General features: G+C 41.1%; 1 protein-coding gene across 3 annotated transcripts in view; it reads left to right on the forward strand.

The window, feature by feature from the left end:
* LOC139368036 (L-fucose kinase) overlaps positions 1–12227 on the forward strand; it is a 42630-nt gene that overhangs the window by 10676 nt on the left and 19727 nt on the right. For 2 of the 3 annotated variants that reach the window (XM_071106547.1, XM_071106568.1), the window contains exons 2-6: positions 817–971; positions 1235–1285; positions 1463–1588; positions 10156–10228; positions 10331–10428. In XM_071106547.1, the coding sequence (XP_070962648.1) occupies positions 817–971; positions 1235–1285; positions 1463–1588; positions 10156–10228; positions 10331–10428 (503 nt within the window). Of the gene's footprint in view, positions 1–816; positions 972–1234; positions 1286–1462; positions 1589–10155; positions 10229–10330; positions 10429–12227 lie in introns of those variants that run through there. The other variant, XM_071106558.1, reaches the window with a different exon arrangement.

Below are 12227 nucleotides of genomic sequence, written 5' to 3' on the forward strand. Positions count from 1 at the left end.
TAGTGTCGTTGTCCTGTTGGAAGGTGAACCTTTGCCCCAGTCTGAGGTCCTGAGTGCTATGGAGCTGATTTTCATCAAGGATCTCTCTACTTTGCTCTGTTCATCTTTCCCTCTATCCTGACTAGTCTCCCTGTCCCTGCCGCTGAAAAACATCCCACAGCATGATGCTGCCATCACCATGCTTCACCGTAGGGATGGTGCCAGGTTTCGTCCAGACGTGACGCTTGGCATTCCGGCCAAAGAGTTCAATCTTGGTTTCCTCAGACCAAAGAACCTTGTTTCCCATGGTCTGAGAGTCCTTTAGGTGCCTTTTGGCAAACTCCAAGCGGGCTGTCATATGCCTTTTTACTGAATAGTGGCTTCTGTCTGGCCACTCTACCATAAAGTCCTGATTGGTGGTTCAAAACGTCTTCCTTTTAAGAATGATGGAGGCCACTGTGTTCTTGAGGAGCTCTATGGACAATTCCTTCGACCTCATGGCTTGGTTTTTGCTCTGACATGCACTGTCAACTGTGGGACCTTATGTAGACAGGTGTGTGTGCCTTTCCAAATCATGTCCAATCAATTTAGTTTTTAGAAATATCTAAAAAATGATCAATGGAAACAAGATGCACCTGAAATGTAACTGTGGAAAAAGTAAAGGGGTCTGAATACTTTCCGAAGGCACTGTTTATATGAAAAGATCCTCAAATAAAAGGTTACATTCAGTACGGTCTCATTTGATCTCAAATCCAAAATGCTGAACTATAGAGCCAAATTAAAAGTTTTAGCTTCACTGTCTAAAGAAAGGGTGTTTATGTGTGTTTTGTGTCTCAGAGCTGGAGGTCCGGCAGCAGCGTGGAGGTCTCTTACAGGGGACGTTACTGCTCACTGTGTCAGACCCCCAGAAGCCTGGACTGGGCAGTGGGGGAGCCACTCTCAATGCACTGCTGGTGGCAGCCGAGCACCTGAGTGCTAGAGCTGGATACACTGTAAGTGACTCCACACAATATGTCCATAAAATATCATAAAGATAGAAGTTAGAGACAAAGGACAAATTCCACTGCAAGTATTGTGAGTCAGTTTGTGCATTTTAGTTTATCAGACCATAGTATTTGTAGATTGATTACATTTTTGTATACTTTACAGGTGGAATATATTCTTGTAACTGAAATATACAATATTATTGTAAACCTCTTGTTGGGGTATATTAATTGTGGAGGTGAACAATGCACTTATCCAATGTTGTTTTCAGGTTGTTACCGCGGATGTCCTTGACGATGCCCATATTCTGATCTTGCACACGGTAAGACTGGAGTGGTAGCAGAGGACGGGGAGAAGGAGAGAGTGGGGCAGAGAGACTGAATGGATCAGGATCGAGCTTTCAATTGTGAGATTTCATTTATTATTATTCACACGGACATGGGAGTAATCTCTCTCTTCTGTATTTTTCTCTCTCCCCAACTCTCCTGTCTTTCTGCAGGGACGTGACTTTCCCTGGGATAGCTGTGGCAGGGCCTTCTGCTGGCTACCTGTGGAAAAGCCAGCTCAGACTGTGCAGGGACCTGTCTGCTGCCTGGATATGCTGCTTGACTGCCTTTCCAATCAGGTTAGCCATAATCCTGTTTGTCGGAGACACCATCTAGACTAAGGGTCTCCTACTCTGGTCCTGGAGTGGGATTACTTCTCCGTTAATGGGGCAGTTGGTACAAGTGGCTTGGTGTCATCCATTAATACAGGCTGCTCTGTAATATTTTCTCAGGTTTTCAAGCTACCTTCCGTCATTAAGTGTGACGATAACAGTGGCGATTTTAGCATGTGTAAATCCATTTGTGTAACTGGATAAGAACTGCGTTCTCCTTCAATAACAATGAATATCGGAATGAGTTTTGACTTTTGAACCATGCACAAGACATTAATACATTTATGTTCAATAAATTCACAATGTTTGTTCTTATAATTAACACTTAGCTCTGAAGTATAAGCAAGTGCAAGCAAACGAGCTGGGATGAGGCAGGCCTATTCTTGCAGCAATTTTGAAATGGACAATGAGAGGAGTTCAGATAAATTCAGCAAAATGTTGAGGCCTTAACTTGACTCTTCTTTAAGTCACTCAGCGGTTAGCCTTCCATTTTGAAGTATTTTATTTGGTCTGTACCCGGACTTTGAACTACTCCCAACTGGGCGCAGATATAGGGCACCCCTCACCAGGAAAAACAGAGCTAGACAATCATTTGTGCCAGGTGTGATATCCCTCCTAAATACAGTGCCTTGCGAAAGTATTCGGCCCCCTTGAACTTTGCGACCTTTTGCCACATTTCAGTCTTCAAACATAAAGATATAAAACTGTATTTTTTTGTGAAGAATCAACAACACAATCATGAAGTGGAACAACATTTATTGGATATTTCAAACTTTTTTAACAAATCAAAAACTGAAGAATTGGGCGTGCAAAATTATTCAGCCCCTTTACTTTCAGTGCAGCAAACTCTCTCCAAAAGTTCAGTGAGGATCTCTGAATGATCCAATGTTGACCTAAATGACTAATGATGATAAATACAAAGTTCAAGGGGGCCGAATACTTTTGCAAGGCACTGTAGCTCGGGCTAATGTTCCTATCGACTCAGTAAGTCTTAAAACATTTTTTTATTTTTTTTTATTGGTATGTCACTGTTATGAAAGTTGTATTGTCAATTTTGTTTGGTATTTAAACGCCACTTTAAACGTGTACATGACACTGCAACAAAATGTCCCCATGGGGACAATAAAGTAAGTAAGTAAAAAGGAAGGAAAATACAATCACGAGGATCCACTTTTATAGACAATATACATACTGAGAGCTCATTGAGCAAACAAAACAACCCTTGCGATATCAACTGGAATTACATGGGTCTAGTACTGAACTTTTTGTTGAAAAAAAGTATTTGAATGGGAAGAGGCTGTCCCTGTCAACATGGTTACGAGGAGGGGATACTATAATATAATGTTGTTGGGTCTGTAACTTACCACCCTCCTTGTGGAGAAAAGCACCAGAGATAATTATAACACACAAAGTAAGAAAAGATTAAATGCAATAATTCAGAACATGTGCCACTCTTACAGTATTCTCCCTGTACACCCAGTCCGAACAGTATGCTAAATTATTAACGGGCACATAAGCAGGCAATGAAAGCTGTTACAATATTCAATGATTACTTTTCTCTAAAACTGTCTCTAGGCTAAATTAACAGGGGCACATAAGCAGACAATTGTTCTGCCAGTCGCATTCTGTTAAAGGTCCCCAAAGCACACACATCCCTGGGTCGCTCCTCTTTTCAGTTCGCTGCAGCTAGCGGCTGGAACGAGCTGCAACAAACACTCAAACTGGACCGTTTTATCTCCATCTCTTCATTCAAAGACTCAATCATGGACACTTACTGACAGTTGTGGCTGCTTTGCGTGATGTATTGTTGTCTCTTGCCGTTTGTGCTGCTGTCTTTGCCCAATAATGTTTGTATCATGTTTTGTGCTGCTGCCATGTTGTTGCTACCATGCTATGTTGTCTTATGTCTCTCTGTATGTAGTGTTGTGGGGTGTCCTGTCGTGATGTGTGTTTTTGGTCCTGTATTTATTTTTAATTTTTAATCCCAGCCCCCATCCCCGCAGGAGGCCTTTTGGTAGGCCATCATTGTAAATAAGAATTTGCACATAACTGACTTGCCTAGTTTAATAAAATAAACTATGAAAGATCTTACAATGTGAACAGGTAAGTGGGCAATGAAAGCTGTTAAAATATTTGATTATTACATTGCTCTAAAACTGGCTATAAGCTACATGTGCACCACCAAGTCAGAACAGTAAGCTAAGTTCTAAGAGGGGGAAAGGGATCACATTCTTAGCATGAGGCACATGGGCTACTAACTGCTTACTACACAACATACACTTAGTATTCCTTTCTTAGCTACAGTATACACATTTCCCTGACATATTACATCACTTATGCAGCAGCATACTAGACATAAACTCAGCAAAAAAAGACATGTCCTCTCACCGTCAACTGCATTTATTTTCAGCAAACTTAACATGTAAATATTTGTATGAACATAACAAGATTCACAACCGAGACATAAACTGAACAGGTTCCACAGACATGTGACTAACAGAAATGGAATAATGTGTCCCTGAACAAAGGGGTGGTCAAAAGTAACAGTCAGTATCTGGTGTGGCCACCAGCTGCATTAAGTACTGCAGTGCATCTCCTCCTCATGGACTGCACCAGATTTGCCCGTTCTTGCTGTGAGATGTTACCCCACTCTTCCACCAAGGAACCTGCATGATCCTGGAAATTTCTGGGGGGAATGGCCCTAGCCCTCACCCTCCGATCCAACAGTTCCCATACGTGCTCAATGGGATGGGGGGCTCTTTGCTGGCCATGGCAGAACACTGACATTCCTGTCTTGCAGGAAATCACGCACAGAACGAGCAGTATGACTGGTGGCATTGTCATGCTGGAGGGTCATGTCAGGATGAGCCTACAGGAAGGGTACCACATGAGGGGGGAGGATGTCTTCCCTGTAATGCACACAGCGTTGAGATTGCCTGCAATGATGACAAGCTAAGTCCGAGGATGCTGTGACACACCGCCCCAGACCATGACGGACCCTCCACCTCCAAATCGATCCCGCTCCAGAGTACAGGCCTCGAAGAAATGAGCGTTACACCAACGATAAACGCAAATCCGACCTTCACCCCTGGTGAGACAAAACCGCGACTTGTCAGTGAAGAGCACTTTTTGCCAGTCCTGTCTGGTCCAGCGACGGTGGGTTTGTGCCCATAGGAGACGTTGTTGCCGGTGATGTAAGGCAGGTCCTCACCAGACAACAGGCCTACAAGCCCACAGTCCAGCCTCTCTCAGCCTATTGCACTGATGGAGGGATTGTGCGTTCCTGGTGTAACTCGGGCAGTTGTTGTTGCCATCCTGTACCTGTCCCGGAGGTGTGATGTTCGGATGTACTGATCCTGTGCAGGTGTTGTTACACGTGATCTACCACTGCGAGGATGATCAGCTGTTCGTCCTGTCTCCCTGTAGCGCTGTCTTAGGTGTCTCACAGTACGGACATTGCAATTTATTGCCCTGGCCACATCTGCAGTCCTCATGTTTCCTTGCAGCATGCCTAAGGTATGTTCACGCAGATGAGCAGGGACCCTGGGCATCTTTCTTTTGGTGTATTTCAGAGTCCGTAGGAAGGCCTCTTTAGTGTCCTAAGTTTTCATAACTGTGACCTTAATTGCCTACCATCTGTAAGCTATTAGTGTTTTAATGACTGTTCCACAGGTGCATGTTCTTTAATTGTTTATGGTTCCTTGAACAAGCATGGGAAACAGTGTTTAACCCCTTTGCAATGAAGATATGTGAAGTTAATTCGAAAAATCCAAATATCTTTGAAAGACAGGGTCCTAAAAAGGGGGCTTTTCTTTTTTTTTGCTGAGTTTATTTATGGTCTCAACATTGTTGTGCTCACTTAAACAGAAAGTTGGCACGGCTGTACTTCTTGTGGGCAAACTTCTCAATTACTTTCATCAAAATCTGGCATTCTCTGGATGAAGTCATGCTAGTTTGACAGCATGGCCAATGCATTTAACCTTTCCTGGGCCATGGAGTTGCGTAAGGTTTTTATCCTTTTAAGGGTGTAAAAGTTTATCTCGGACGGTTATCATCGGAGTGGGGATGATGAATTTGAGAAGACCGTCTCAGACAAGGCCTCCTGCACGTTGTTTTCGTAGAGTGATTTTAATAAAGAAAGGGCTGTCTTTTCGGTGTGCAGCTCAGGATGCCTAGACAGTGAACAGCTCCCTTTTCAACTTTTCCTTGTTTCCCATAGGCCATAGCTTTTTAGCACAGAATCCTTCAGTAGTGTTAAGATACAATGTACGTTACCACTCATCACCTCTGCCCTGTAATAGGTTTGTGCAACCAGCTTCTCCTTGACATTCAGTGGCGCTAGGACTTGTTTCATGGTGTTGGAGAGGCCAACACCAGTTTTGTCATTCACCTCTACAAAAACCTCTCACACACTGTTGTCTGCTAATATGTAGCGCAGCACTATTACCATCTGTGATTTACAGGAGACGTCAGTGGTCTCGTCTGCCTGTACAGACGCAAAAGGAGTCTCAGATACCACCTTAGCTACAGCTTCTCTGTACACTTCATACATACATTCCAAAATGTTGTTTTGCATCGTGCTTGATGTTCCCTTTAAAATTTGGTTGGTCGACATAATGCCTTTGTAGCCTGTAATCTTCTTCACGCATTAGCTAAACAGGTGGCTCAAAACAGTTGGGGCTGAATGAGGCATCGCCACTGATTTTAAACAGCAATACACTTAATTTCAAGCCTAGGACACTATAAGGACTGTGGTAAAATCACAGTGAATGTAGGTTTCCATGCCAACCTATCTTTTGCAACCAATCGAGCTCTGTGAGGTATCTGGCCAGTGCATAGTCTATGGGGAGAATTACTGTTTTATCTCAATTAGCCACGAAATCCCAAGTTTGAAAGTGACTGTTTGCTGGAAGCTGTGCAGCGCCACTTTTGCCGACGTGGGTCAGCCCCCTAGCAATTCGAGTTCCAGCCAATGAGCTTTAGCCCCTCGCCATTTGAGTGACAGCTACCAAGATACACACCCAGCAGAGCAAAAGAGAGAGCAATGACGTGGTGCACATATCTGCTTGTGAGAGCTACTTTCACAACTACTGGCTAAAAAGTATACAAAAGCACCTGAGAATCTCTTTTTTTTTTTAAATAGTGTGAAACCTAGTGGAGGCTTAAGCTTTGCAGAAATGCAGAACAATGCTGTGAGCTCTAAAATTATTATACAGTGACACATTTTTTGTTTGTCTCTTATCATTTTGGATTTGAAATGTTACAATGTCTGAGGTTAAAGTGAGGACTGTCAGCTTTAATTTGAGGGTATTTTCATCCATATCGGTTGAACCGTTTAGAAATGACAGCACTTTTTGTACATAGTCCCCCCATTTTACACATTCATTTGCGTATTGAAGTAGTCAAAAGTTTCATATTTTGTCTTCTATTCCTAGCAGGCAAATTTAACGTCAAGCTTGTGACTCTATAAACTTGTTGAATGCATTTGCTGTTCATTTTGGTTGTTTCAGATTGTTTTGTGCCCAATTTAAATGAATGGTGGGTAATGTATTGTCATTTTGGAGTCACTTTTATTGTAAACAAGAATAGAGTATGTTTCTAAACACTTCTACATTAATGTGGATGCTACCATGATTACAGATAGTCCTGAATGAATTGTGAGTGAGAGTTAGACGCACAAATATAATACCTCCAAGACATGCTAACCTCGCACTGTTACACCATTTTAGGGTATGATATTTGTGCGTGTAACTTTCTCACTCATCACTATTCACGATTCATTCAGAACTATCCGTAATCATGGTAGCATTCACATTAAACACAAACTCATTACCTTCGTACTTTCTCTGTTAAATCTTCTAGACTGTGCTGTAAATCAAGCAGATAATCCACATAAATGTAGGGGCATTGGATTCAAAATGTTGATGTCTCGTTCGTTGTGCCAGTGAAGTTGTGATTCACAACTTAACTGACGCAACGATCGAGACATCAAAATATTCTGGACTGACTTCTGACGTTTTCCGCACCGGCTGTTTTTGCATTGCATGCTATTTCACAACAGCTGATTGTCACTTAACTGTTGTTCAGAAAAATATTTCCTGGATCAGCTGATAGTCGACAATATCCATAGGCCTAACTATCAGCTGGATACCAAATGCGCATTCAACAAGTAGGTTTATTAGCCTACGCATAGCTTATAGAAGTACCACGTAAATTAGGTGACTTTCGGTCTAGAAGCATTTGATTTAGCAGTTGCATGCGTCATTTTGGATTTGTGTGCCCATGAAAACTGGTTTCACGGCATAGCCTAAAATATCAATATGAACATTTGATAAAGCGGTGCTGCCATTAATAGGGCACTATCTCATAGACGCAGCAAGACTTTTGTCCCGCTGATGACTCATACGGGGTCGGAAGGAAATATCATAGGCCTAGTTTTGTTATATTGATAATTATCTTCTATTTATCAAATTGAAAGAAAATTCATTATTACAAGGTTGAAATGTATTTTATGATTTTTTTTACTTAAAAAAAACTTACTTTTTACCCCATTTTACTTCCCAATTGGTAGTTATAGGCTTGTCCGTTCACTGCAACTCCCGGACGGACTTGGGAGAGGCGAAGCCGCACTGCTCACAGCCGGCCCACCACACAGTTGCTAGAGCGCGATGGGACAAGGACATGCCGGCCAAACCCTCCCCTAACCTGGATGACGCCAGGTCAATTGTGAGACGCCTCATGGTTCTCCCAGTCGCGACCACGGGATCGAACCCGGTTCCGTAGTGACTCCTTAGACCGCTGCGCCAATCGGGAGGCCTGAAATTGCTTTTCTTTATGTGCATGTTTTTAATTAATTAGTAGGCTTATGGATGACATTTTAAGTTATTTGCCCAAACCTGTTGTATTTATTCCGTCTGAAAAGGAAGACTGTGAATGCAGCACATTTATTTTATACAATAGTCAGCCCATATCAACAAGTGTATATACAATATTCTTCCCATATGAACCATGTGTTTTAGGGCATTAGGGACCCAATATGAGAGCCTTCAGACCGGTTTAAACGAGATTACCCTATCGTTCCCCAGCCAATCATGCACACGCGGATGAAAGAGTCGTCGACAAAGGAGTTAACTTCTGCTGCAACCTTCGCTGTGAAATATAATGCATTGGGGCGGTGCTTCCTGAAATAAATAATTGCTACCAATGTAATTACAGTAATAGCAGGTTGATCTGAATTCTGAAACCAAATGCTTTCTGTTTTTTCTTAAAACAATTCATTAGCCCATAGTGAATTGTTTGTGTTTTTAGTAGGACTATAGTCTTTTTTTATTGATAAATAGTTAATTTGTTGATGTTTGTTTTGTGTGTCATGTCCATGGACTTTGTTTGTATTAGCTGCGATTTCGGGCATGATAAACTGGTTACAACATTGACTATACCATTCTCTCTTAGCCCAAATTTGGTTAGTACTTCTGATTTTAAAATAATATACATAATAAACTGATTAATCAATTGCTTTGAATATGGTGCGCCACAAGGCTCTATGTTTGGGGTCAGTGCTTTTTGAATACATTTAACGTAACCAGGGCCCAGATTCACAAAACCTTAAGAAATGTATTTTTAACTGACATTTTTTTCCTTAACTATAGACTTAAGAAGAACGTTAAGCAAAGTTGCTATTCCTAAAAAGATGTTGGAAATGTTCTCGTGTGTCAGGCCCTGGCCATAGAGAGGTTTTTATTCTCTATTTTGGTTAGGCCAGGGTGTGACTAGGGTGGGCATTCTAGTTTCTTTATTTCTATGTTTTCTATTTCTTTGTGTTTGGCCGGGTGTGGTTCTCAATCAGAGGCAGCTGTCTATCGTTGTTTCTGATTGAGAATCATACTTAGGTAGCCTTTTTTCCCACCTGGGTTTGTGGGTAATTATTTGAGTTACCTTACAGAACTGGTCGTTTCTCGCTTTGTTATTTTTGTTCTAGTGTTCAGATTTAAATAAATATCATGAACATGTACCACACTGCGCTTTGGTCCACTCCTTCATCAGATGAGTGTTACATTGTGCTATTTCTTATGTTTCTCTTATTAAGCAAAAAGGAAGAAAATGATTGAAAATAAAGTTCTTGGAAACTCATGAAAGCTATTGAACATGTTTAATTCACTGACAAACTTCACCTGAAAGTTTCAGTATTGATTATTTTAAACCCAACATGTTTAAGAACAGTAATCTCAATAAGAAATATGCTAACATGATTGCCATTTGCTAGCTAGATAGCTAGCTAAAACGGTTGCCTAGCAACAAGAAGATATTTGAGAAAATGGTTTAATCTTAAGATATTGTTGAGGAATTGCACTTACGTACTTGTTTTCTTTCTTAATAAGCTTCTGAAGTTTTTGCATAAGAAGTGTTTTGTGAATCTGGGCCCAGGTCTAGAACAAATTACCTACCTCCATTTTTTGGGTCAATGGCCGAACTCACTTGTTGTGTTGTCTGCCTCACACAGTTTTTTGTCTCTGCCTTGTTTGATCCATCTGTAGGTGTGCCCTGGTTCTCCACCGGGTGTTTGGGTGTGCAGCACTGACATGATCCTGACCATGCCGACTACCTTCAGTTAGATCTCTACAATTCCATTCAGATTATATTTTAACCATTTATTTTTAAAAACCGGTCTCCCCCACTGTCCCTTAATATTATTTCTCTTCTGTCTTTCAGAAATGTCATGGGAGGGTTTTTCTGGGGTCCGTGTGTTGGCACTACCTGGTGATGTCTCTTACGCCGCCAATCATGGAGTCTACTTTGCTGATGAGCAGGTACATAACTTTTAAGGATATGACTCTTACTGAATGGAATGACAAACTCTAGATACAGTGCCTTCAGAAACTATTCACACCCATTGACCTTTTCTACATATTGTTGTGTTACAGCCTGAATTTAAAATGGATAAAATGTAAGATTTATTTTGTCACTGGCCTACATACAATACCCCATAAAGCCAAAGGGGATTGGAATTTGTAAAAAAAATTTTTTTAAAGTACTAATGTTTTGAGTCAAGTATTCAACCCCTTTTGTTGTGGCAAGCCTAAATAAGTTCAGGAGTAAACATTTGCTTAACAAGTCACATAATACGTTGCATAAGTGCAATAATATACATGATTTTTGAATGACTACTTCATCTCTTTACTCCACACATACAATTTATCTGTAAGGGATGAATATTTTTCCGGAAATCTACCAAGTTTCAATACCGGGAATAATTCATCCCGAGAGTCCCGGGAAATACCACAGAAACTGTAAGTGCCAATTTAAAGTGTTTGAAACCAAGATATGGTCAGGGTTCTCCCAAAATAAGATTGCTGCTGCGCCACTTTGCCTTCTTAGCTGCACCTCCTATGTAAAGATTTCACAGCAAGTGAAACTGATATTTCGTAATGATAGAGTAGCTTTGATTGTCACTGACATTAATTGTGAACAGGCCTTTTATAAATTCAGAGCATTATCATGTTCCTTAATTATTTCAGCAGTAGGCCTAGGCTATCTCGACACAGAGCTTGCTCAGGACGCACAGAGCGCACCCCGAGTAGGCCATAGCGTTGTCGAATCATACAAACTTTGCAATGCCAGTTAAATAAAAGTCAAATCACCAAAGTTGATAAGTTTGCTAGATAACCTCCCATGAATGACAGAATATCTCCTATTTGTTAAAATCGAGTTGACGATTATACAGATAGCAGATCAGCTCATGAATAACGTGGGAGATAAAGAGAGGAAGTTGTTTTAAATATTAAGGTCTCCAATACGGGGACCAATTCTGTTAAAAATATTCATATCTACTCTCATACCGTTTGTTGATCACACATTCTCAAACGACGCTCTCATATGGGCAGCAATATGAGACAGCACAGAGAAGCAGGGGAAATGTTCTAGTGGTATTTTGACATGCGTAGGCGAACTCTCGTTGGGTTCTGAGAATATGAAATATACTTATGTCACTGAGGCAGTGCTGAGGTTTAGAGGGTCTACACCAGAAGTTAATGGTTATAAGAGGAAGGTATATAGTGTAGGGTCTACACCAGAAGTTAATGATTATAGGAGGAAGGTATATAGTGGAGGGTCTAGACCAAAAGAGCCATGGATTGGTGATGGAGAAATATACGTTTTTTGCCTGTATCACCAGTGTCCTGCCTAGCAGTAAACAATGACGTTTGTACAGATGAGTAGGAGGGGACTCAGCCTATGAGGAACAGTTAAATATCAGTGCTTGTGTGAAAAATGTTTTTGTCTGAATGCAGCTATATTGGGAAGAATAAACTTGGTTGAGTGTTTTACTCTGAGAATTAGAACTTAACACTCTAAACTGCATTCTGGTCTCGTGTGCAGTGTCAATTATGCGTGTGCTTTGAATTAATGGCGACTTTGTGTGAAGTAAATACGCTAGGCTAAAGGCTTCTATCCAACAACCTGTTTGGAAAAAAATGTAGTGGCATATTATCCAATCTGCTGCTGTACATGTTGTGTATTTTGTGGTATTGCATTATTGTGACATTGAGGGAATATTTTTGTAATTTTCCTGTTTTGTAGTTTTTATTTTTTAGGGAAATGTGAAGAGGGA

The sequence above is a fragment of the Oncorhynchus clarkii genome, chromosome 2, assembly GCF_045791955.1.
Source record: "Oncorhynchus clarkii lewisi isolate Uvic-CL-2024 chromosome 2, UVic_Ocla_1.0, whole genome shotgun sequence".
Classification (NCBI taxonomy): Eukaryota; Metazoa; Chordata; class Actinopteri; order Salmoniformes; family Salmonidae; genus Oncorhynchus; species Oncorhynchus clarkii.